The sequence below is a fragment of the Lagenorhynchus albirostris genome, chromosome 16 (genome assembly GCF_949774975.1).
Source record: "Lagenorhynchus albirostris chromosome 16, mLagAlb1.1, whole genome shotgun sequence".
Taxonomy (NCBI): Eukaryota; Metazoa; Chordata; class Mammalia; order Artiodactyla; family Delphinidae; genus Lagenorhynchus; species Lagenorhynchus albirostris.
In genome coordinates this window covers 71,991,256-72,018,151 of record NC_083110.1, presented here as the reverse complement: position 1 = coordinate 72,018,151, position 26,896 = coordinate 71,991,256, and the positions used below count along the sequence as shown (strand labels likewise).

The 26,896-nt window shown below is 41.5% G+C and overlaps 1 protein-coding gene across 9 annotated transcripts in view; it reads left to right on the top strand.

The window, feature by feature from the left end:
- CACUL1 (CDK2 associated cullin domain 1) overlaps window positions 1-26,403 on the top strand; it is a 77,714-nt gene extending 51,311 nt beyond the window's left edge. The window contains exons 6-12 of one of the 9 annotated variants that reach the window (XM_060125601.1): window positions 677-766; window positions 4,303-4,441; window positions 11,909-11,952; window positions 12,372-12,559; window positions 12,664-13,439; window positions 15,327-15,431; window positions 17,224-20,924. In XM_060125601.1, coding sequence (XP_059981584.1) covers window positions 677-766; window positions 4,303-4,441; window positions 11,909-11,952; window positions 12,372-12,412 — 314 coding nt within the window. In that variant the 3' untranslated portion in view covers window positions 12,413-12,559; window positions 12,664-13,439; window positions 15,327-15,431; window positions 17,224-20,924. Of the gene's footprint in view, window positions 1-676; window positions 767-4,302; window positions 4,442-11,908; window positions 11,953-12,371; window positions 12,560-12,663; window positions 20,925-22,097; window positions 22,244-26,279 lie in introns of those variants that run through there. The other 8 variants (XM_060125604.1, XM_060125602.1, XM_060125598.1 and 5 more) reach the window with 8 other exon arrangements.
- Window positions 26,404-26,896: the final 493 nt, after the last annotated feature.

Sequence of the window (26,896 nt, the reverse complement as noted above, 5' to 3'; positions counted from 1 at the left end):
GTCTAGAGGAAGTATTTGTATCCATTTAACATATTTTAATAATATTTTTGTGTGACCATAGATAACCTAAAAGAAAACTGACTCTGTTGTCATGTTTAGTCAGGATCACATGGTTAGACAGTGTGATCTCTTGCCTTTACCTTTAGTAAGAAAAAGTACCTGCAGTTGTAGCATTTGGGAAAGTGAGTTTCTGACTCTGATCTCAGTTACTAGAATTACTAATAACATGTCTCAGAAAAATTCCAAGAGCCTCATATATGGGTGATTTGGGGGAAAGGGAAATGATTGAGGGAGTTAGAGAATATTTCATTCCCCAAATGTAAATCTTTTGAATCGTGACGTTAATGGGAAGTATTTATAGCTCACTCACTAAGTACCATGAATACTGTTGCTTTTAGAAAGCTTTACTTATTTTCAGAACCTCCATCAATTGAATCATTTCCGTTCGTGTTTCAACAGATACGCACATATCTACTTGTTAGATTGAGCTCTACTGCACTGGATTAAAAAAAAAAATCTTTAGTGTACAACTACTTGGTTTGCCCTCTTGGGCTGTTCTTTTCTTGCCCTTGTTTATTACCCTTCAGTCTTTGGGAGAAATAGTGATAGAAAGTGAAACCTTGACAATCAGTAAAGTGTTGTATCATTTTTATAACCCATTTCCTCTCTATTTCAGCTTTACTTTTAGAAGCCCAGTCAACACCATTTCAGGTCACACCTTCAACTATGGCAAATATTGTGAAAGGCCTGTACACTCTCAGACCAGGTAAACATTCATCATTTCTTTAGGGGTTGGACTTGTTTGTTTGTTTATGGCACTTCCAGCCCTATCTGTGAGAGGATAGTGTTTCTATGTGTTTTCTGAGGTCTAATGGTATTTGGATTTGTTATAGCAAAAAAATTGAGTATATACTCATCATTGTGAAATGTAAACTCAGGACCTCACTTGGAAATCTTTCTATGCTAGTGAAAACCAACTAGTTTGGGGAATACAAAAATAGTTTGTAGGAGACACTTTAGATAAAGTCGAATCTTATGTCTGGCATTAATCTCTTTTTTTGTTGTGAGGTTCTTCTTCACTTCTACCCCACATTGCAAATATGCACGGGCATACACATTCACAACTCCATCTTGTTAGGCCTATTATATAACTTACAAGGAATCTAGAAGTGTTGGTAAAGTTACAGTCATTTCATAAGGATAGTTTGAGGAGAAAGATAGTCAGAATAGCAGAACCAAAAATCAAAGGCATGGTTTGTAAATTATCTTAATGTATCTGTCTTATAATAAAAACATTGTGGGACTTCCCTGGTGGTGCAATGGTTGGGAATCCGCCTGCCAGTGCAGGGGACACGGGTTTGAGCCCTGGTCCGGGAAGATTCCACATGCTGCAGAGCAACTGGGCCCTTGTGCCACAACTACTGAGCCTGCGTTCTAGAGCCTGCGAGCCACAACTACTGAGCCCTCATGCCACAATTACTGAAGCCCATGCACCTAGAGCCTGTGCTCCGCAACAAGAGAGGCCACCGCAATGAGAAGCCCGCTCACTGCAGTGAAGAGTAGCCCCTGCTCGACGCAACTAGAGAAAAGCCCGCACACAGCAGTGAAGACCCAACGCAGCCAAAAATAAATAAATTAAAAAAAAAAAAAAACCCATTGTGAATTTAAAGGACTCTCAAGATGCTTTTGTATGTATCTTTCTGTTTTTAACCCAGAGCCTCAAACTTAGCATAGTTGTCTAGCCAATTAAAAAATGTCCGTAGGAGAGAGATTGCAGAAGTTCAGGGTAGAAAATCATTTTTCAGTGTAGAAACTTAAGGTTTGCTTTTTTGACAGCAATTATCTTTTTATGAAATTCTTTGTCATTTGAGGATTGAATGAAATAAAACGTGATCTAAAGAGCTTAACATAGTACCTGATAATGTAATGAGCATGCTAATATTAACTGTTGTTACTACTATTCAGTTGGGTCCAGTGGTTATTTTATTTTAATTAATTGATGTCTGAATAGTTTACTTACTTAATTTAAAAGATATATCAGAATTTAGCTTGCTAAAATGGAAACCAGTTTAAAACTGATACTAGGGGTAGACTGTGATACCCAGAAGTACCGTCTTTCTCAGGCTACTTTCAGCAGTTAGTGACTTCTAGAGTAGTCAAATGTAATGTTACTTAAATTTGGATCAGTTCTTGCTCTGTTCTTCATAATTTTTAGACAAATTATTCCTATAATTATTTATATAAAGTAGCAAAAATGTTGCATGTGTCCAATAAACTGATATATTTCTTTTTCCAGTTTCTTAGAATTTTGAATTTCATTTTACTAAATGTGATGAAAATAGCTCATGAGTTTTTCTTTTAGTGCTGGCTTATGAATGATTTTTTTCTTTTGGAAGACATCCAAATACAGTATGACAGATTTCTAAATTCTCACTCCCAAGTGGGCAGCTTTATCAGCTCTGGCTTTTATCATAAGTAACAAAATTACAGAATAAAACTAGTCATTAAGGGTAGAAAAACTTATAGATGCTTCTTTATCTAAATGCTATTTTTATCCAGGTTTGAGCTCTTGTAATAGGTTTCATACTACTTGTGAGGAGAATTCTGTATTTGAGAACTGTCCTTTTGAAAAGGTGAATTTTATCACAGACTAACCTTTTGCTGTCCTAGCTGTTTTCTGAGATACTATTAAACATACTTTGACGTTTACTTGTCTTGCCCGGGCCCAAAGCAGATTTATTCACCTGACAGATTATGTTTAAACTATTTTAAAAGTTGAATTTTAACTGTAAAAGTTTCTTTCATTGCAGTAGTTCTTAAGTGCTGATTTTTATATAATGAATGCATCTGAATCACCCAAAAAAGTTTGTTAAACTGTAGATTCCTGGGCCCTAATCCTTGGAGATTCTGATAACATCTATTATTTACATGTGTTTCTACCTAGTGTTTAGAAGCTCAGTCTAGGAATAGTTCCCATCATCCCATGCTGCACTTCTTCATTTAATACATGCACTTTTCATTGTTTCTTTATCTTTATTTTATGCCTGGTGTTCCATAAAATGTCAAACTGGTTTGACTCCTTGCCAACTCTGACTGATGGGTTAGTGGTTCCCCAGGGCACTGAGTTGAGACTCTTTCTAAAGCCATATTTGAACTGAGCTTGAAGGAGGGACACTATTGAGAACATTTTGACATGAATTTGTACAAAGCGTGAGTGGATTGGCCTTGGTGGTGTTTGTGGTGTTGGTTTTTTTTTTCCCCCCATCTCTAATTTAGCTATTCTTTTGGGCATTTTTTTTTAACTTGCCAATGACCCAGCATTACATAGCATTAAATGTGTTTTTTTCAGATTTAGAATTATTTACTTAGATTACAGTTTTTAAAATGAGCATGCTGGATTAAATAGAGCATTGACATTTTATGGGTTTTATTTATGGGTTTTATATATATACAGCCAAGATGTTTCCAAAAGATAAAATTTGAAAGGGCTCGATTAAAAGAATCCAAAAGGGCATAGAGATGGGCAGTATTTATATTTAGTGCTCACTGAGTAGGGGAAGAGTATCTGATCTGTTAAAACGCTTTATAATAAAGATACGAATTTATCTTTGTCATGTCTGATGCACATATTTTCCTTAGACTTCTCTTTGTCTTTTTATTTTGATGAATAAATGTTTATTTTTCCGTAGGTTATTCTGTTGATCTTTTATCTTTTCCTTAATAATTTGATAACCATTTAATTCTGTTTTCTTTCACTGTTATATATGTTTAATTTGCTGTAATTTAATGTGAGTCAAAGTAGGTTTATATTTTAAAAGTACTTACCAGTTATCTCTCCCATCTCCCTCCGCATTTTTGAGGTACTTTTTTTATATGTCTGCTTACTACCACATGTACTATTCTATTTTTAGGCCAGTGTATTGTTTTAATTAATGCTTTATAGGGCTAAGTATTTCCACCAAATCCCTTCCCTCCAAGTCCCCTCCTGCTCAGAATTCTTTGGTTATTTCATTCATGTTTTCTTCCATATTTAGAATTTTTGATAAGTTTCCTTCAAAAGTTCTCTAGGGATTTTTGTTAATGTTGTTAAATCATAAAAAATATAAAAATATCCACTTTCTGTAAATTCTATTTAGAAAGGAAACTTAACCTCTTTATCAGAAGGGGTTGCACTAGTTTTTTTCCCCATTTTAAGTTTGGTTTAATACATAATCTTGTTCTTTGGGAAGAAAACTTTCCCTTTTCTACTTAATGTAATTTGTCTATACGATCTCCTTAATGAATCTTTTCCTTCCCTCACAGAGTGGGTTCAGATGGCTCCGACTCTATTTTCTAAATTTATTCCAAACATTCTCCCTCGTGCAGTGGAGTCTGAACTTTCTGAATATGCTGCTCAAGATCAGAAACTTCAAAGAGAACTTATACAGAATGGTTTTACAAGGCAAGTTTTCTTTTCCTTTTGTGACAAAGTATGTCCATTTCCTTTGGCTTGGCAGGGGAGGGATGCCAGCGTTCTTAGAATGGGAGATGGCTGTGCGAGAGTCAAGGTGGTGTTGCTGGGAGAGGTGGTGAGCTCCCTTCTGTGGAAGTGCTGAAGCTGGGTTTTGATTTTATGGGAGCTGCTCTTCACTTAAGTGGAGTTTGAAGAAGGGATTTCTTATTGGGTGGGCAGTTAGGCTGGACAGCCTCCAAAGAGCTCTTCCAACTTTGATCTGCTTATACTAGTTTTGAATATTTGGAAAAACCTTGTAGAAATTTTATGATCAGTTATAATGTACATTTATGACTAAACTAGCAAATGATTTTATGACTAAACTAACAAATGATATTGTAACTAAACTGGTAAAGAGCCTTCAGATTCTGTTTTTCATATTTCCATTTTCCCCCTAAATTCTAGTTGTTTCTTCTTAAAAAGTAGGTTATCACTTAAATGTGTCCACAAAATTTGCCTCCCTCGATTTTTTATTTTTTAAAAAATTTTCTCCTGTTTATTTTTTATTTTTGGCTGTGTTGGGTCTTTGTTGCTGCGTGCAGGCTTTCTCTAGTTGTAGCAAGTGGGGGCTACTCTTTGTTGCGGAGTGCGGGCTTCTCATTGCAGTGGCTTCTCTTGTTGCGGAGCATGGGCTCTAGGCGCGCAGGCTTCAGTAGTTGTAGCATGTGGGCTCAGTATTTGTGGCGCACGGGCTTAGTTGCTCTACGGTATGTGAGATCTTCCTGGATCAGGGATCAAACCCATGTCCCCTGCATTGGCAGGCGGATTCTTAACCACTGTGCCACCAGGGAAGTCCAGCCTCCCTTGATTTTGCTATAAACACTTCGCTAATTTTTCTAAAATTTGCAATTCAGTATCACGGCTTTATCAAAGTGCATATTTTCAACCAAAATTATGTAAAAATTTTGTGATTCCCTATGGGAAAGCACCCTGTTGTGTCACCAAATCATTAAAGGGTACAGTAGTACTTTTTTTGTTTGTTTATTTTTGTTTTTTTAATATCTTTATTGGAATAAGTAGTACTTTATAGTTTCATAATCCTGGCCCTCTCCTTAGCACTTTTACGTATCTTCTCTTATTTGAATCCCTCGCCATTAAAGGAAGAAAGTTGTAGAAAGGAAGACACCTGGGTTCCTCACTGAGGCATAGTTGTGACCACAAGGAGTAGGTTGGGTATTGACTCACTTATCTGGCTGGGGCAGAGGGTGGACACTGTCTTTCATAGACTCTGAGGCCATGCTCATTCTCAGAATACCAGCCTTGATCAAGATCACTGTTCCTAAGTTTCTAATTTCAGCACAGGTTAGGAAAGAAAGCAGATAATTTGTTCTCTGTTGACCCATGGATTGGCATTTATTCCCTTTTTGTCCTGGTGGCATCTTTATTCATGTGGTAGAGGGAGCACTGAGTAATCCATGGGTCATTACTCCCCTCACTGGCAGCTCACACTGGAAAGGTTCAGTCAGCCATCACAGGGAAGCTGTGTAGACAGGCCTGCTAACCCTGCCTTTCCTATGGCAAGGAAAGGCCAGTGGGAGATTCTGCATGTAAACAGCTGACTTCTCTCCCTGATGTCCGGTGGTCAGGGGTCTCCTGACATCAGTTGTAATATTTCTAACAATTATTTTCATACACTGAATGAGGCCACTTAATGCTATAGTAATTTTACTCGTTCATTTTTGAAGAGCTGATATATTTACTTATAGGTTTTTTTTTTTGTTTTGTTTTTGCGGTACGCGGGCCTCTCACTGCTGCGGCCTCTCCCGTTGCGGAGCACAGGCTCCGGACGCTCAGGCTCGGCTGCCACGGCTCACGGGCCCAGCCGCTCCGCGGCATGTGGGATCTTCCCGGACCGGGGCACAAACCCGTGTCCCCTGCATCAGCAGGCGGACTCTTAACCACTGCACCACCAGGGAAGCCCTATAGGGTTTTTTTTAAAAAGGTATAAGAAGTACATACTGAGAAGTTTTATTCCCACCTGTCTCCTTGTCTCTCCCAGCCTTTAGGCAGCTGTTTTTATTAGTGTCTTATGATTCCCTCCAGTGCTTATTTTATATAGATATAATTGAATACAGTATATATTCTTATTTTTATTCCTTTCTTACACATTTCATTGTGTAGATGTACTATAACTTATTTAACCTGTCCCCCGTAGATGGCAACCTGAATTATTTCCAGTCTTCTGCTGTAACAGAGAGTGCTGCGTGTGTAACTTTGTACCTGTTGTCAGTACGTTTGGAGAATAACTCCCTTAAGTTAGATTGCAAGGTCAAGAGTAAATGCAGCGGTAATTTTGATTAAATTGGCAAATTGCCCCCCATCGGGGATTGTGCCATTTTGCATATCCACTAGCAAAGTTTAAAAGTGCCTGTTCTTCATGGCCTTGCCTAGAGTATGTTGTTACACTTTGAATTTTTGCCAATCTGGCAGGTGAAAAATAATTAGTCAGAGTTGGTTTCGTTTGCATTTCTCTTATTATATGAGTGAGGCTGAGCATATTTTCATATGTTTTTATTTCTTTTCCTGTAAACTGTTTTGGTTTTCTCATTTTTCTATTTGATGGTTAGTCTTCTTTTCCTGGTTTCTAGGAGCTCTTTCTATAGTGAGGAGATTGATTGTTTGCCCAAGATAAGAGTTATTTTTCTCAGTTTCTTTTGACTTCGCTTATGGCGGTTTTTTGTTTTCTTTGAAGTCATGCAGACTTTTTTTACTTTATGTAGCTAACTTTATCAGGTTTTTTCTGTGTGGCTTATGTATTTGGAATTATAGTTAGAAGTTTTTCCTTAAATGTTTTTAAATAAATGCAGAATACACTGAGTATACCTCTTATGTTTTCTCCTAGGCTCACCATAATTTTGAAGTCTTTTATGCTTTTTCTCATGTTTTATTTGAATGTTTGCTTTTAATTTTAGAGATGAGCTTACTGATGCCTTTAACAAATAAACAGCCTTCTGAAAACTTGTATTTCTGTGAAGCAGTGTAGGAAGATAGCTCTTGTAGATTTCTCTGAACATCTTGAATTCACCTTCCAGAAGAATGTGTGGAACTATTTAAACATATCCAGAGAGATTTTTTTTTTTTTTTTTTTTTGCGATACGTGGGCCTATCACTGTTGTGGCCTCTCCCGTTGCAGAGCACAGGCTTCCGGATGCGCAGGCTCAGTGGCCATGGCTCACGGGCCCAGCCGCTCCGTGGCATGTGGGATCTTCCCAGACCGGGGCACGAACCCGTGTCCCCTGCATCGGCAGGGGGACTCTCAACCACTGCACCACCAGGGAAGCCCCAGAGATATTTTTGTAATCCTAATTTTGGAACTGGAATAAGAGAACAGGGTGCAGGACTGTTTGGTGTGTAGTTGCTTGGGATGACTGACTCCATAAATAGTCTCATTTAACATTGCCTTTGAAGGACTAGCCTAGCACTGTTCTGACAAGGCCAAGTTGGTCATATTCAGGGAAACGCCTTGGACTTTTGGTGTAAATATGAACTTTTGTTTCTCTTAGTGGAATTCTTTCATATGAAATTTAAATGCTAGTATTCCAAAACTTGATAAAATTAAAATGTTTTATTTTACAAACTGAATTGAGCCATTTCTAGAATTAAGCTAACAAATTATTATACATTTACTATGAGGATTAAAGGTTGCCTCGTGACTTATTCTGATGGGTGCTTTGCACAGAGTGGGCCCTGCTTTACCTGACATTCTGGACTCATGCTGGACTGGCTCAGACTGGTCAGAAAGGGTGTGCCTGTACTATGTACTTAGCAACTGAGGACAGTTTGCCTGTGCTTCCAGCACTTGTGTATGGACCTTCCATATTCTGCCCTGCCAAACTTGATGCTGCCTTTGACCATTATTTGGCTAGGATTGTTTTGGAAGAAATGATGTCCACTGATGCAAAAATATAGTCTAAGCTGTCTAACAAAAATTCTGTTACTGGCTATCCTGATATGAGCAGTCATTTTATGGTTTGTATCTAGCCAATCACATGATTCCTGTTCAGCTTTGCAAACTATTTTTTTATTTAAGGCTGTGTTCCATTTATGTGATATAGGGAGTAAGCAGCGCACAGCTTTAATGTGGATGGCACAGAGAAAGTCTTTGAAATGTTTTGAAATAATATGTGAATATTATCAAATATATCCTCTTTTGCAGTTAATGGACAGATTCTCGTTTGGGCTGGAGTTTATGTGAAACATCTTTAGGTTCATGGAAATATAGCGTGGAGTTATTTCAAAGCTAGAAGTAACGTACAAGCTAAGAGCAATATTTTCTTTTTATGTATTACCTGCATAATTGAATTGCTTATTGGGGGAAGGGCAGGTTGGTGTTTGTTGTCAAAGATTACATTATGGAAGATAAGCTTGTTTGGGAACGTCTAGCATGCAGTCTCTCAGATGGAGCATCCTCATTCAGACCAGCCTATGGGCCTCTTCAGAGGGTCTACCAGATAGCTTTTAAAGGCAAGTAAAATGTTCTTGCTGAGTGATTGTTACCTGGATTTCTGGAACAAAATAGAACCTTGTTAGGAGTATTATTGGTCTTTTAGCTGAGAGGGTCACTCCTAGCTGAGAGGATTGGGGCTTTTTCATTTAGTAGCAGGGGTCTGGTTTTGAGGGCAGCTTATAGCTTTCTAGACTTGTAGCATTATTAGGTAATGTCTCTGGCAGCCTCTCGCATGCATACACCACACTTACATTCTTTGTGCCTCCTGTTGTTTTCACATCTGCATTTTTCTACTGTTATTTTTGCATGTTCCATTTTTTAAAAAATTTTGGGGGGTGGGAATGAAGGCTGTCTGTAGAAGTTGAGGTTCCAGATACAAGGTCCATCCTGTATCTTCCTTTTTGCTCAGCATTAACTTACTTGTTTCAGAATATTTGGTGAATGCTACTGTGATGATACTAGTGTAAGACTCTCAGCAGGCTTTGGCCAGATACTGTGTTAACAATAGAGGTGTTTAAAAGCAGTATTAAGGCGGATCTGTTTAGGGCTCTTTAGGCTGTCTAAAGCTAGTTTGTGCTAAGTTTTCCTCCAAATGCTCAGCCTAGAGAAGAACCCTGCAGAGACCCTTGGGTGTGTTCTCTTCCTGCCGGTCCTTAAGACTCCTCACCCAGCTCAGCAAGAGGTTTCTGTCCTGGTCTTGAGTGTAACCAGAGAAAGAAAGTGGGAAACTTTGGTAATCTGGAGGATTACACAAAAGCATGAAATAATTACTTGGGCTGCATTTTAATCCATCTGTAGAGGCTGTTTATGAATTATTCACTTATTAATTCAGCAAATATTTTGTATTTTCTATTATGTGCTAGATGCTGCTCTAGGTACTGGGTGAACAAGACAAGGCCCAGTTCCTGTTTTTATGGAGCTTATGCTCTGCTGTTGGGAGTTAAGTAACAAACATGTAAACAGATTATTTCAAGTAATAATAAGTGCTAGGCAGAAAATGAAACAGATTATGGGATAGAGAGTGAGTGACCAAGGCATGCATGAGGGGCTGTTCCAGCTAACTTGGTGATGTAATGCCCCTAAGGAGGAGAATTCCAGCTAAACGTAAGGAGATAGCCATGTGGCTAACTCAGGGGAAGAGTGTTGCAGGCAGAGAAAGTAGTAAGTGCAGAAGTGCTAACATGTCCAGGGGACAGAAAGAGAGCCAGAGTGGCTGAAGTATAATGAACAGGGCTAGAAAATGAGCTTGGAGAGGTAGGCAGGAGCCATATCTCACAGGACTGGGAAAATGATTTTTTATATATATAAATTTATTTTATTTATTTATTTATTTCTGCCTGCATTGGGTCTTCGTTACGGTGCGTGGGCTTTCTCTAGTTGCAGTGAGCGGGGGCTACTCTTCGTTGAGGTGCGTGGGCTTCTCCTTGCAGTGGCTTCTCTTGTTGCGGAACACGGGCTCTAGGTACGCGGGCTTCAGTAGTTGTGTCTCACAGGCTCTAGAGCGCAGGCTCAGTAGTTGTGGCGCACGGGCTTAGCTGCTCCACGGCATGGGGTATCTTCCCGGACCAGGGCTCGAACCCGTGTCCCCTGCATTGGCAGGCGGATTCTTAACCACTGCGCCACCAGGGAAGCCCTGGGAAAATGCATTTGAATTGATTTTTTTTAACTGTGATGGAAGGCCACTGAAGGGCTTTAATCAGGGGCATGAAATAATCTTATGTATGCTTTTACATAAGATTGCTCTGGCTCTTGTCTGGACTGATACTAAGACTCTTGCAGTGGTGTAGGGGAGAGATGATAGTGGTTTGGATTGGGATTGTAGCCATGGGGCTGAGGAGTGGTTGGTTTTGGATTATGTGCTGGGACAGAATGCTCCAGAGTGAGGGAAAGAGAGGAATCAAGGATGAGCTAGGATTTTGGCCTGAGTAATTGGACGGGCGGTGGTGTGACTTGTTGAAGAAGTCTGAGGAAAGAGTGGGGATGGAGTGCATTCTGGCCGTGGTAAATTTGCAGTAGATGGAAGTCGTCCAAGTGACAGTGGCTGTGAGGCAGTTGAACCTACAAGTCCAAAGTGTCAGGAGGAAATCAGAGCTAGAGATAGAAATCTGGGAGCCATTGGCATATGGATCGTATTTCAAGTCACAGGACTGGTGTGACTGCTGTCCTAGACGAAGGAGAATTTTACATGGTGAAGAAAAAGTGGCCAAGGACGGAGTGTCGGGCAGAGCTCGGAGTGTTTCAGGAAGGAAGAGGTCAACTGTGTAGATGTTGCTAAGAGACCGGGAGAGAAAAAGCTAGTGGATTGGTTATTATTACTCATTACTTAAGCATTTTAGTCATTTGTCTGAGAAACTGGAGAGACAAAAATAGGATTTACAGATAGCATAGGACTTAATCAGACCTCTATTTTATTATCTCTAAAGTGGAACTAGAAATTCTGTGGGTGTTTAAGATGAGCTGGTTATTCTCTGTAAAGGTTCACGTTCTTCTGTCTGCGAGAAGGATATTCATGTCCATTAAGATTCTGAGATTTTTCAGAAGCTTTAAGCAGTTTCTGGCCCCGTAATACGGCTTGTAGCGGAAGATTTTGAATTTTTCTATTCCATATTTGAAATTTGCCCTGTTATATGCAGGTCACCAGGGATGTCGATCGTAGAGCCCAGGTTTGTCTTCAAAGATGTTTTAGTCAATCGATTTCTAGGACCCAGGGTAAACCATCTTTATAGATAGTCCTTCCTTTATTTAATAGCTTTCTATATTTAAAAGATAGCACCTTTTAGCTAAGAATATTCAGGTTATAAATGACTCAGCTACTGTTGTAAGTTTAATGTCTGTTTTAAAATAGGTTGTTAGCATTGAAATACCTGCTCTACTTCCATTGTCAATTTTGCCAATTCATTTCTCCTACTTTGTTGTGTGAAGCTATCAGTCAGTTCTGTTGACTCCCTCTTCTTTTTTTTAATCCCCAGAGGTGACCAGTCCCGGAAGAGAGCTGGGGATGAGTTGGCTTATAGTAAGTAATGATGTTCCTTACCATCCTTGATGGTTTTGTGATGTAAGGCAGCCACTGGTTATAATGATATCCAGTGTTCTTGATGGTGGTCTCCAAGGGCACTGTGTGCAGTCAGGGTCAGACTGTTCTGTAAGCTGCGGCAGCTCTGAAGCCCAGTTGCTGGTGGCAGTTTTCAGGCAGTTGTTAGGAGGCTGCCAGTTCTTTAGTCTCCACTAGAATGAGATAAAGGGCCCAGACTCAGCTCCTGATGATTTGGTCCCCTTTCACTTCATTCAAAACCACATGGTTTTGAGGTTTTCTCTGATCTCCTTTTGGGGGATTGGGAGAGGGGTGAGAAATATGTGTCAAATAAACAGATTCCTACCATTATCAAATGCTGTCGGCTGGTGATACTTTAACTCTTCTGATGTTTTTTTCAGACAGCTCATCAGCATGTGCAAGTTCCAGAGGGTACAGATAGTGAATGTATTGAATGTACTTTCCTTCCTGAAAAGAGGACACACTGGAGCTGCAGAGACTGTATTCAGAGCGCAGCGGGGTCCTGCAGACACTCAGGAGCTCTGTCACCAAGCTGTTCTTGGAAAAGGATGTTGGAGTTCTTACTTTGGTTTGTAATTTTAAAAAACAAAAACTAACAAAAAACAAAACAGTTGCTGCTAGACTTGGGGATGATTTTGAAATGGGACAATCTTCTAATGACTTTATCTACAGATTCCGTGAGGAACAAGCGTCATGAAGAGTGACCATTGCTAAGTGAGATCCAGCAGCCAAAGTCAGCAGCTTCCTCCAAAAATATAAGAGCAGAAGAATCTTTTTTATTTTTTTTTTTAAAGCACTTGTTTTGTTCATTTGCGGACTTGGCACTTTGGCATATTGGTTTCATACAGAAAGATATCTTTTGCTTTAAAATCAAGCAGATCATTACAATACAGTATTTTTCACCCCTAACCAAAACAAACCCCTTTAAAAGAGTTGGTCTTTGTTTAGCATTAGAAAGTCTTCTTACAGGAAGATGCTAACTCTGCTTCCAATATAACTTCTCCCCCCCACCCCCGCCCGCACCATCAGTTCACAACTTTTCTACTCTGTGCCTTCAGCTTTGTGCACTTTGCAGCTCTGTGACCATGTTGTCAAACTCACAAATGCTTCCTGAAAAAGTTGATGGTATCACAGACTAACTTGCCAAGATGTCAGGTGTGACTTCATAGCAGGATGCTAAATAAGTGGGAAAATAGAAACATGTTGCACGTTGGTCAGATTTCCTCCTGCCTCACCGTGGCTTGTTCATGTTAATGTTGGGGACCAACTCTCGTAGACCATTTCCATTCCCTCCGTCACTTAACATGCTCTCACCGACTGCTGGAGTGTTGGCATTACGCTAGTTTAGGGCTGGCCGGTACTTTAGCACTAAAGCTCCCTTTTTAATATTGTTGAGAATTACCCAGTGGTAAAAGCTGATTCCTGTGATGCTCTACGAAGCAGATACGGTAATTAAATTCACACAGTCAGTGGTGTGGGATTCCTGATCGATTTCATTTTTATGGGTGAGATAAGTACTTAAAAAAAGTTTGCAGGGGCTTCCCTGGTGGCACAGTGGTTGAGAGTCCGCCTGCCGATGCAGGGGACACGGGTTCAGGCCCCGGTCTGGGAGGATCCCACATGCTGCAGAGCGGCTGGGCCCGTGAGCCATGGCCGCTGAGCCTGCGCGTCCAGAGCGTGTGCTCCGCAACGGGAGAGGCCACAACAGTGAGAGGCCCGCGTACCGCAAAAAAAAAAAAAAAAAAAAAAAAAGCATTAAAAAGTTTGCAGTCTGCATCTTTTAAAACATCATATTCGAGTATAATAGAGAAAAAGTAGCACTGCTGTTTCAAGGCCCCCATCCGGCTGTGGCCAAGCTATATTTTCTGTTTCCATACACCCACAGTGCTACTTAGTTCCTTGTAAAAGACTCTGAAGCTTATTCCAAGTTGTTTTTGAAAGGCAAAGTAAAATAGAAAGATGCGGCAAGGGAAAAACAGTTTTGCTTAAATCTAAATTGAACATGTGCTTGACTCTCTTTGGCTGTGTCAGCTATGTTAGACTAATATTTACGTCTTCAGAGGACTAGGGGCAAAAAAAGGCACATCAGGGGTACCGACCATCACGCTTCTGATTTTCGGGTTGTTCATAGAGTTGTCTCTGCCAATTCACTTGGTCCTTTTTTGGGGGAGCAGGCTGGGGGGCGAGTTTGAAGTGTTAGGAGCAATTCAGTCATCTAATAGAAGAAGTCCTCTGTTTGTAACATGAGTATTCAGAGAAGTAAAAGTAAGGTCATCAGATTTATTTTTTTAAGTACTTATCAACCAGGGTTGGTGGATTTTGAGGAGGGCTTTGAATTGGGCTCATTTCACTCTGTGAGCATCTTGGGTTATATTGAGAAACACTGAATTACTGTAAGAATATATACAGGCTCTCACTGTGCCCTGTACAGTTTGACTTGCTACACCAGTAACATTCTGATATCAAGGAAGAATTCAGTTTTATCAAGAAGTTCAAATTTTACTTTACTCAATGGAATGCTTGCTGCAGGCTTATAAATAACACCTGCAACTGAACTCTTGAGCAGTTTTAATAATATTTTTGAAAGGAGTGAAATTGGAATGTTTCTTTAAATGTGGATGAATTTTTCAGTATCCTAGTAATATACCCAAATGCTTTTTCCGGGAAGGGAGTATTCTTTGGCCAACAACGGAACTTTCCCTCTAAAAGCATTGTATTAGGATGTGGATAGGCATTAAAATCTTTGGATGCTTTTTGCATTATTAAGTTAATGGAGAAATATTTTATATTGTCTTTTTATTATTACGTATGTGTTAACAAAGTGGGCAGAGTAAAGTTTGCAGAAGTTAGTTTCTCTGTACATTTTTGCACAGTGGCTGCAGCTTGCTGTGGGTGAGGGCTTAGTGGCACAAAGCTGTGATTGGAAGGCACTGTAGAAAGAATATACACATTCTCCCAGTGCATTCGACCTGCTTCTTACTCATTTTGGCCCCTTGAGGTACATTGCAGTATGAAGAAACTATTCCTTTAAGTCATTGTTGACCTTGCTTATGTAATTGGGATTCTTAACAAAAGTCTTAGTTTGCAACATGAGGGGAATGAGATTTGCCTCCATTTTGTATTGACTAAGCACTGTTTGCCTAAAAGTATTTTCTTCTTGTGTTTACTTGTATTCTTCTTGCCAGTACAGTATATAGTTTCTGCACTCCAGTTAAACACTGGCTTTTTGTGGGGTCCAAATCATCGAAGGCAGAAAATTGTAAAGCAGGTTGATTGTCTCATGAGTCAACACATGCAGTTGGTTTGGCCATACTGACTAGTGTGTGTGTGTGCAGCCTGAAACCAGACGCTCCAAAGAAAGCCAATTCACTCACCTTGGAATGATGACACGTAACATCAGTACGTGATCATCGTTTTGAGAGACGGTGCTTATTTTAAAGGTTGGCGTTAAGCTTCAGTAACAGTGTCATCTCATATCCTCTGTTGTCACAGCTGCACCCTAACCCAACTGCTTTGTTTTCTGTGGGGCAGAGAGTGAAACCTGGTGTTGTGATTCTTAATCTACTAGTTCTTAGGTAGAGTTAGTGAGAAGAAACAAAAACCTGGGTGCATGAGTTGTGCATTATTAAATTTTGTGGAAAAGTTACTTTTTTTTCCTGTCCCTTTTGCAAGTTTGAGGAGGTTCCCCTCCCTTTCTTTGGGGCATGGGATGAAAGCCAATTTGTGAGTAAGTGAGATTGCGGAAGACTGGATGCCCCGTGGTGGTTAACACCGCACGTGCATCTCCAGCACTACAGCCCCATAAAGCTGTCACTCCCCGTGCTACATGCCATGCTTTCTGTCAGGCTGCAAATTTGCACACATAAAGAATTCCTCAGGAAGAGTTTGCACATGCATCACCTCACAATATTCTGTACTGACCGAACAAGGGATTTGAAAGTTTTTCAGCACAAAAGGAGAACTTCAGAGTGGTGGTCTGTGCACATGTAACTAGCAAAGGTAATGGTGATCTGACAAACACGATTGGTTTCTGGAGTGAACCAGAAGGTTGAACCAGATTGGTTAGAAAGTGAACAGGAGCGCTTGTATCATAGTATTTAAATAAGCCTGTTTAATCTCCCAGGGTAGCCCTTCCAGATTTTGTCATCTTCTCATTGAGACTAGCTCTGTTTTCTTTTATGTTTCTTCTGTTTTATTGCAGTTTATTATTTCCATGATTATTATGCAAGAGGCATTGCCCTTGAGCGAAAATTCAATTGTCTAAATAAAGCAGCTATTATTAGATAACATTGTTTTATGAATATACACTAATCTGAGATATTAAAAAAAACTTTACAATTAAAAAGCAAAACAGAACCTCTACATGAGCTATCCAGTCATTGTTTCGATGTTTTGGGTTTCTTTCTTTCTTTTTTTTTTTTTTTTTAATGGTGTCTCTTTGAGCTTCAGAGTATTATGTTTACTTTAACCCAGGTTTAGGCCTCTTAAGGAGACTTGAAAATTTAAGATCGGAGTATGAATCCCTTGACTGACACCTAGAAGAGGTTTATAAGGACCTTTTTGGTTGTGATTGCTGTTTTCAATAAGATTGCATAAGTTGAAGTTCATGTTTATCAGAAGTTAAAATAGAGGTCATAGGAGTTTGTGGAGAAATGGCTTTCCTGTTATTTTCATTACCTTGTTGAAATTTGCCCGTTTCTGGCCACCAGGATATATGAAAGGACCCTTGTTCTTTCCAAAGGAAAGGATTGCTCTTCTGTCCCCACTGTTTATTAACCAAGTCATTGACACTTTGCCACCTCCACTGGCCAAGACCCTATTTTGAACCTCTTTCCAGAGCTAAGTGGCACAAGTACATATACTGTTTCTACTTATGTTGGTGGAGTGGCTGTGGGAGAATTAAAGAAAATGCTAGTCAGAGGTACATTCTTCTAGGACCCTAGTATATATTGTACCCCTGCTGATTGGAAATTATCTTCATTTCTGGTTGGATTGAATTGTTTAGAAATGCAATGTTAATGGCTTACAATTCTGGAAAATTTATGGTGTGGCTCTGGGGTGAATTCTGTGGTTTGAAAAAAATATATATTTTGTATTGATTCTCACATGTCATTTCAATGTTATGACCATGTACTAAATGCAGTAAGACTGGATATTTTCTTAGAAGCGTATGTTTTGTTAAACAGATGGCAATTGAATTGCTCTCATTAGTCCTGTTTGTCAATATTACAGCTGTGCAATTCAGACGTGATGTGGGGAGCTGTGGCTGGAGACAGGAATGCTTAAGAATAAACGGGAGGCCAAATGCAGACAAGAGGCTTTTGCCACCCACCAGCATAGCCAGGGCAAGGATGAAGCAATGAAGTCTAGTCTCTGGTGGTCCTTGTTTGTCGGAAAGCATAGTGGAGCTTAGAACAGGGTGTTCTGAACGTCAACTCTATTATTAATCCAAGAAAAACAAAGTGGTGGATGAAACTCCTACTGACCGGGGATTCAAAGCCACTGACTTTGGCTCTGACCTTTAACTCTTGATGGATTTTGGATCACTCCTTCTGTATTAGGGTGCATACCATCACTCTAAAACATTGTGGTTAATGAAATAAATCTTGTACAGATGTCCTTGGCCTTGTTATGTTGCTACCTGGTTTATTAGAACTTTGTTTTAATATAGAATATATGGTTTTGCTTACAGTACATTCATGATGCCTCATAAACGATAATGACACTCAGTATTCTACCACGGTCAATTAGCCCTCAGGATGAGTGTCCATCTTCACCTCTGTACCAGTGATAAAAAAAAACTGTGTGTGTGTGTGTGTGTGTGTGTGTGTGTGTGATGATGATAATCAATGATGACCAAATTGGATTTATCTCAGGAATGCAGATTTGTTAATGTTAGGAAATCAATTAATATGACTCATCTATTAACAGATTAATGTTGTATGATCAGATTATCTATGAAAATCCAAAATATCTACAAGGCAAATTAGAAGACTTATGAGTTTATCAAGGTTGCTGGAACAAAATCAATATCCAAATGTTAATTACATTTTCATGTAGCAGCCACAAGTAGTAATGGCTTTACATATTTTAAATGTTATTAAATAGAATTTACAGTAGGAACGAAAAAGTCATAAAGTACCTAAAAATCTTAATAAAATGTATATAAGCCTTTTAATGAGAAAATGATAATTTTTAAAAAGCACCTTTGTTGACCTAAATAAATGGGGAGACTGTGATGGGTAAGAAGATCATCTAGGTCTCAACTCTTTCTGCAAATTTTTTAATAGATTAAAGTAATTCCAGCAAAAAGTCCCAATGGTACTTGACAAACTGATCCTAACATATAAATGGAAGAGTAAAGGACCAAGGATATCCAAGATATTCCTAAAAAAGGTGAAGTGTGAGGGGAGCTAGCACTACCAGAGTATAAAACTTACTGTAAAATACTGTGAGTGATTAAAACACTGTGGAGTTGGCACAGAGGTTATAAGTAGATGAATGGACAGGAATAAAGAGCTCGGGAACTGACCCACTCACGTGCAAGAACCTAATTTTTTTAAAGGTAGTCATTGCAGAGCAGTGGGGAGGAGGATGGATTATTTAATAAATGGGGCTTCAGTAATTCTTCACAAAGGAAAAAAATGAATTGGACTTCAGCCTTGCACCAGGCACAAAAGTCAGTCCCCAAGTGGATTAAAGATTTACTGGATTAAAGTTAAAACTATAAAACTTAGAAGATGATACAGAAGAATATTTTTATGACTTTGGGGAAGGGAGGATAGAAAGTGCAAACCATGAGTTAAAAGATAAATAATTTAGCTGCATTGATAGTAAGTACTTTTGTTTACCAAACATGCCACATAGTGAAAAAATAAGCCCAAACTGGAATAAGATACAGATAATCACGATGTACACATAACTATTAAAAAGCACCAGCGTGCAAATCAGTAACAGAGCAAGAACTCAGGAGAGAAACAGGCAGAAAAAACACAAGTAGGCACATCACAGAAGAAGAAACAGAAATGGCCCATAAACATGAAAAGATGTCCAACCTTATTAGTAAACAGGAAACGCACATTGAAACCATAAATATAATACCATTTCCTAGTCACCAAATTGGCAACAGTTAAGTCAGAAAAGTGGGGAGGGATAAACTAGGAGTTTGGGATTAGCAGATACAAACTACTATATATAAAATAGATAAACAACAAGGTCCTACTGTGTGGCACAGGGAACTATATTCATTATCCTATAATAAACCATAATGGAAAAGAACATGAACAAGTATATACATATATATATATATATATCTGAATCACTTTGCTGTACATCAGAAGTAATGCAACACTGAGAATCAAGTACAATAAAAAAATAAACGGGGGGAAAATCAGAAAATACCAAAAAATGGAGAGATTATGACAATAGGAACTTTCATCTGCTACTCTTGGTGTAAGTCAGTACTACCACTTTGGAAAACAGCATTAGCTAGTGAAGTTGAACAGGTGTATCTTATAGCTCAGGATTTCTGCTCTTAGAGAAACTCATGTCAGGTGTATATACCCAGGAAACATGCCCAGGAATGGTCACAACAGCATTATTTGCAATAACCAAAAAGGAGGGAAAGAGCCAGCTGTCCCTCTACCGTGAAATGAATAGATGAAGCATATGTGTGCAGTGGGATTCTGTGGAACCCTAAGTGCAGCGCAGAGCTTTGTGCATCAACAGTGGGTGAGTCTCAGAAATCATGTTGAGTTAAAAAGAAGCAAGTCGGAAGAGTCCAGTCAGCCTGTATTGTTTAAGGATTCGTAAGTAGTAAAACTGTAGAGAAAAGAAAGAATTATTAACATTCAAGATCATGGTTTCCTTGGGGGTGGGGTAGAGGGGAGTGAGAATGGAGAGGAACATGGGCTTATAAGCATTTGAGAATAGGGACATTTTGACCATTGTAAACATGTCAGTTTTTGAGTTAATATCTAAATTCAGCACAAAGCCAATCCAAATGCCAAAAGTATTTTAAATATAAATTAAAAATTCATTTGGAAGTATATAAGCTGATGAGAAAATAAAGTCTTCATTGAAAGGGGGGGAAAGAAGAGGAACTTGCTGTACCAAGAAAACATTTTTTAAATTACAATTTTTACACTGGTATAAAAATAGACAAATTAATAGAAGATGGTTTAAAATAGAAAGACTCAGATGCTTTTAAGAATTTTTAGTACGTTAACGGTGGCTTTTTGAAATGATTCTGATCATGATGGATTATTCCGTAAAAGGTGCTGATATAACTGGAGAAAATTCACACCATTTGCCAAAAAGAAATTCCAGGTGGACTAAAAATGGAAAAATAAGTTATAAAAACTAGACGATGATGCAGTTTATATTTTCTTGAGGTGGGAGAAGTTTGTTCTAAGAATGTAAGCAATGGTCTGAAAACAGAACCCTGTGTAGACCACTCACCTGACTGTACTCTGTAGAGCACCACCCCCGTATTTGTATATACATATATATTTTTAAATTAATGTCTGTGCACTATACTAATACATGTAAGACAAAAAATAGAAAAGAAAAAAGATGAGGTGAAAATGTTTTAAAATATTTTTTTGTGTGTATTGTGGTAATAAAAAACAACCTTTTACTTTTTCTGAAAAGTTTAGTGAGAGCCGTATGATTAAAAATGCTTCATTATTTTTGAAACTCCTAGTTTTAACCCTTAATGATAAAAACCACTTAATGTCTGATTCTAAGGTAAGTTTATTTTAATGCTAGTTTTTAATGGCTATTGTAGCTGAAAAAGCCACCTCATTGAGATCTGTGGGTCCAGATGCCTCTGCTTTCTGAAAAGCAGTACTCCGTTTTCAGTTCCATCTACTAGTCTTAAAAAAAGTGTTTGTTGAAATCTTTATAATAAATTTCCATCTTTCTCACTGTCACTAACTTGTTCTGGCTCAGTAATTACAAGTGTGGTATTTTTATTGTTAACAAATGGGTTCAAAACCTACTGAAACTCACTTTTGAATTTTAGTTCCCAAGTTCATGTGTGCACTTACGAGAGTTTTTATAGGTGATAGTTTTTGGTAACACATTTTCATAAAGCTGGAGACATGTCTAGCCATTTTCAAGATGCTCTTAACATGAATTTCTTTAGGAAAAATAGCAGCTTTCTTACTCATAGTTAGTATATCATCTTTACCTTGAAGGGTCAGATAAAGTCTGTTTTTTTGTTTGTTTGTTTTTTAAAGTCTGGGTGTTATTTTTCGTAAGTTTATTTTATTTATTTATTTTTGGCCGTGTTGGGTCTTCGTTGTTGCTCACAGGCCTTCTCTAGTTGCGGAGCGGTGGCTTCTCGTTGCAGAGCACGGGCTCTAGGCGTGCGGGCTCTAGAGCGCAGGCTCAGTAGTTGTGGTGCACATGGACTTAGTTGCTCCACGGCATGTGGGATCTTCCCAGACCAGGAATGGAACCTGTGTCCCCTGCGTTGGCAGGCGGATTCTTACCCACTGCGCCACCAGGGAAGCCCTTTTGTTTGTTTTTTAAATACCTTCTTGATTGCATATTACTGACAGGGACTTGTCACCTCAAGAAAGGTTGGCAAATTGCAGATGTTTGTGTTTTTATCAAAAAAAAATAACAATATTGACAATACTCTTTTAGATGTTGCTATAACCAACAAACCTCTTTTGGGATTTAAATTTCTCCATCTCATAAAATGTTGTAAAGACACTCTTATGTGAGATAATAAAATCTAAGTCCGGTTGCCTTGTGGGAGCACACAGGCTACAATTTTCTGGAAGAGAATGACGTCATTGTCAGTCCTCCGCATTGTGGAGTCCCACCACTCCTTTCAGGATACCTTGCTTTTTTTTTAAACCAACCATGGGGAAATGGGGGAATAGAATAGAATGGGGGAAATAGAAAATCCTTTAGAAAATGGCAGTAATAATTGCTATAGACAAGATCTGCTGATGGATGCTAAATTAGTGGATGGACGTTAGTTTAAGGAGAAATAGGTTAGTTGCATAAGTTCAAAGTTACCCCACCCCCCAAATGTTTGTTAGTTACATTTTAACACATGTATACAAATTCTTTGATATTCCTGCCTTCAGGAGATGGAGCTTAATTACCCTTCCCCTGGGTGTGGGCTGGACTCAGTGACTGGCTTCTGAGTATGGAAAAGAGGAAATACTACCTTCATCACAGAGACACCTGGGGGCAGCCCCGTGACCAAGTGGTCACGGTTCACATCCCAGCGGTGAGTCATGTTGGTATCCTACCCCCTGATATGATGCCCTGAGAAGGACACTTCACCTCTGTGGTATTTTCTCCCAAATCCGTAACCTCAGTCTACACATGAGAAAAGTCAGACAAATCCAAATGGGGGACTTTCTCCAGGACACCTGACTGCTCCTCTTCAAAGGTGTCAGGTCATGAAAAACCAGGGGAGAGCAAAAAGCTGTCACAGGTGAAGGTAACTAGAGTCGTAGTGACTAAACACCATGTGGGATCCTGGGATCAAAAAAGGATGTGAGGGCTTCCCTGATGGCGCAGTGGTTGACAGTCCGCCTGCCGATGCAGGGGACACGGGTTCGTGCCCCGGTCCGGGAAGATCCCACATGCCGCAGAGCGGCTGGGACCTGTGAGCCATGGCCGCTGAGCCTGCGCGTCTGGAGCCTGTGCTCCGCAACGGGAGAGGCCACAACAGTGAGAGGCCCGCGTACTGGGGGGAAAAAAAAGGACGTGAGTGGAGAAACTGGAGAAATTCAGATAAAATCTGTAGCTTGGTTAATGGCGTTGCACCGATGATGATTTCTCAGTTTTGATAAGTGTACCTTGGTTATGTGAGGTTTTAACCCTAGGGGAAGCTGGGGGAAGGATTTATAGAAACGCTGTACTGTCTTTGCAACTCTTGCATATGTAAATCTAAAACTTTCCCCAAGAGAGTTGGTTTTTTGTTTTTAATCCCATGGGTTTCTCAGAGAATTATAAGGGGGCATGAAATAATAGTTCTTGCAGGAATCTGAGCTTCTAATTCCTCTTTTAGAAGCCGTACAGGGAGCCACAGTAATTCCAATGGGCACGTGGCTATTGGGGCTGGTGGCTCATTTCTAAGCTCTGTCATCAAAAGTCTGTTTTGAGATGAGTTAAAGTGTTCATCTTCAAATTGAAAGGTCTGAGCTTCACAAGCTGTCGTGTGAATCACTTGTGTTTTGTTCGTAGCATCCTCTTGCTGTCCTTGATGGTACATGCTGGCTTCCAATCAGGGTTAGAGAATTGGGTTGACATTGGTATCACTGGCTCGACTTTGGAGAAAATGTCATTGCAACCCATCAGAGGAAGTTTTGATGGAGGGGCAGTTGACATCCTGGGCGCCCGCTCTCCGAGTTGGAGGTCGTCCCCGGGCACTGAAGGGGCCCCCTCTCTTCTGGGTTCCTCACACTGTCCGCTCTCAGGCTTTCCAAGGAAAACCTGGTTAGAGTCAGACCCTTCCAAGTTCCCGCAGACCTGGAGTTCTCGAGTCTACCGAAAATCATGCTAAATCAAGTGTGAAGTGGGGAATTACTTCAGAACTACAAGTACAGCAAGAAGATTAAAGGCACCAGACCCATCTGCTAATGTAGGAAAGGAGATCAAAGAGAAGAAAGCAGGCGTTGAAAGGGCTTCCCTCTGTGGGGTGCCATCTTACCGGGGGTGCGAGGGGGCCTTGGAAAGAGAAATGGGAAAATTCAGGTGCAAGGCAGGTGCTCTGGGGAGGGTTGATGTAAAAGCAATTTTAGAGCCCAAGACTGCGAGTCGCATTAGGCCATCTCGGGCCCGGGACCAGGGTGAGCTCTCGTGGGCAAGAGACATGGGGAACCCGGAGACACAGACTGCCTAGAGGGCAAGTGCAGACGTGGACCAGGACTCCTGAGAGGCCATGTGGTGCAGTAGAGACGACGTAAGCTCTGGACTCAGATGCGTTTAGGGTCAGTAGCTCCCCGTCCTTCATGTTGTGCGTCCCCATGCAGGTCACTTAAGCTCTCTGAGCCTCAGTTTCCTCTACTGTAAAACCAAAGTGCTCTCACCTTCCCTTTTTCCGTGGCTTCGATGTTTCTCATCCTCAGGTCTCAGAATAACAACCTCCACTACTGTTACTGCTTCCACTGTTACATTGACCCAGTCTTCACCGCATGCCTGGCACTGTGGGAAGCACTCTATTCCTCTGCGTCAATTGACACCCGTGACAGCTCTGTTTTCCAGTGAGAAAGCTGGACCTCACAGGCATGAAGTGACCTGTCCAAGGCCAGCCAGCTGTCACAAAGCAGCTGGTCCTTAATGATCACACTGGCAGGAGTTGATGTAAGGGCTTCAAGACGTAACCCTAACACAGGGCCCGGTACAGAGTGGGCGCCCAGCAGGTGCTCCTTTCCTCCTGTGGGAGCTGCCTAGATGGCAGGGGTGTCCAAGGGGTGTGACCCCAGCCATCTCGAGACCGGACAGCGTCGTCGTCATGGGTGCTGAGCCCTCAGCCTGCAGGCCGTTTCCGTGTCAGCAGCATTCTCTGCCCCTCAGCTCCGAGTGGCCTCTGGGCCTGCGGACAGAGCTCCGGCCTAGTGCCCCAGCATTCGGGAAGAGGGGACATTTGGGGCACACGGAGAGAAAGGTGCCCGACAGGTCTGTCAAGAGTGGGCGCTCTCAGCAGGGCCAGAGACACTCCCCAAGCTAAAACGACTATCCTGCCACAATTGAGTGGCTAATCATTGCTGTTTGGAGGGAGAGAGATGTAGACCAAGGTCAAAGGTACTCAGGGAGGCTGAACCCTGTTGTAGGGAAACCTCTTCCCAGAATCTGGATCCAGCTGGGAATTTTGGCTCCACCATTCATTCACCAGGCAAGTCACTGAACCACTCTGACCTCCAGGCTCATCTGTAAAACAAAGAAATTGGCTCACGGTGGCCCACCGTTGCTTGGGTTTGCTCGGCCTCCATTCTCCTGCTGTCATTCAGAGAATTGCTCCTCCCCATTCAGCAGTGTTTGGACAGGGCACGTGAAGGTGTCCCGCCTTCCTCGGCCTTTGGATGGGCATGTTGCCTGAGCCAATCAGCTTTCTCCCCTGAAGATGGAATTGTGAATAGAGCTATTTGAAGCCTGAAGGGGAAGGAGCTGGCCCTTCCCAAGGGTGGAGACCCCAGGGACCAGGCTGGCGAGTTCCTAAAACTGCTGGGCTCTTGTCCTCCCGAAGGCTGGCCCTGCCTTCCACTGGGTGACCACCCTTCGTTCACCGTAAGGGGTGAAGGTCAGTGTTTGCTGCTTGCAGCCCAAGTGCCCTAAGGCCTCCAGAAGATCTCTCGGGCGCGCTTGCTTTCTGTGTGATCACTTCCCTGTAAATGGGGTCTTTGTTACCCACTTTGGAGCTTTTCTGAAACAAAGTGGCGAACAAATAAATTAGTACATTTAAAAGATGGAGACGGGGCTTCCGTGGTGGCGCAGTGGTTGAGAGTCCGCCTGCCGATGCAGGGGACGCGGGTTCGTGCCCCGGTCCGGGAGGATCCCACATGCCGCGGAGCGGCTGGGCCCGTGAGCCATGGCCGCTGAGCCTACGCGTCCGGAGCCTGTGCTCCGCAACGGGAGAGGTCACAACAGTGAGAGGCCCGCGTACCGCAAAAAAAAAACAAAAGATGGAGACGGTTTCTTCCTCCTCTGCATTTCCTCTCTGGAGGGAAATGGGAGATGTCTCAGTTGATTCCAAATCCAAGGTTCCCAGGGTGGAGTAACCAGGCACACAGTCCCTAAGAGCCCCCATCCTTGGTCACCCACCCGCAGAGAAACCCCGGTGTAGGCTCACCCCAGACACTCACTGCATGTGTCATAGCCCTGGTCAGCACTGTTTAATAAACTGCAAAACACTTCCAGCCGCGCTCTCCTCCGGCTGACCGTTTGTAAATTGCTTTTGCCCTGGTGCCTGACAGAGTGAAAAGCGCATTTTCAATCTCCAGGCAGCGGTAGGTGTATTTCTTTTTCTTTTCTTTTTTTTCTGAATTTTATTTAATTTATTTTTTTGTATATAGCAGGTTCTTATTAGTTATCTATTTTATACATATTAGTGTGTATATTTCTATCACAGCATTTCTGAGCTCACAGGGACAACCTGACATCCTGGGCTGGGTCCCCTGGGCTTCAGAGTACAGGTGATGTTCTGGGAGAGTGGGAGCCAGGTCGGCGGGGGATGGAGAGGGCGGGTGACAGGCACCGTTTGTTGACCGTTGTCCCCATACACAGCGGGCTCTAATAGCGCTCTCATTCTCTGCCAGGCGAGATCAGGAAGGAGACCCCACTGGCCCCGGGCCTCAGTGGATCCAGCTGGGAATTTTGGCTCCACCATTCATTCACACCAGGCAAGTCACTGAACCACTCTGACCTCCAGGCTCATCTGTAAAACAAAGAAATTGGCTCACAGTGGGCCACCGTTGTTTGGGTTTGCTCAGCCTCCATTCCCCTTCTGCTGTGTGTCCTGAGCAGGACGCTGAATTGAAGGCCTTGGTGTCTGTTCTCGAAATGAGGCCCATTGAGGAATAAAGCCCCCTTTAGCGAGACCTTGCTTTGTGCCAAGCACTGTGCCAGGCACTTTGCACACTTTGTGTCACGTGTCCTCACTCTGCTACCATTACTACCCCTGTTGTCCACATGAGGCTCAGACCTGGGTCCCGACCGGGGCTGTCTGGCTCCGCAGTGGCTTCCATCATGTGGTGGCCCTGGGGAGCCAGCTGGCGATAAATCCAAGTGCCCCCACTTCCCCACAGGGCCATCACCTTCCGACGCTGCCCCATCCACGCACCTGGACACTGCCGGCGCCTGCTGTGGCGGTATCATGGTGTCCGCTCACGTAGCAAGTGATGTTGGAGGGCTGCTTTGGGCTGCATCCCTCTGT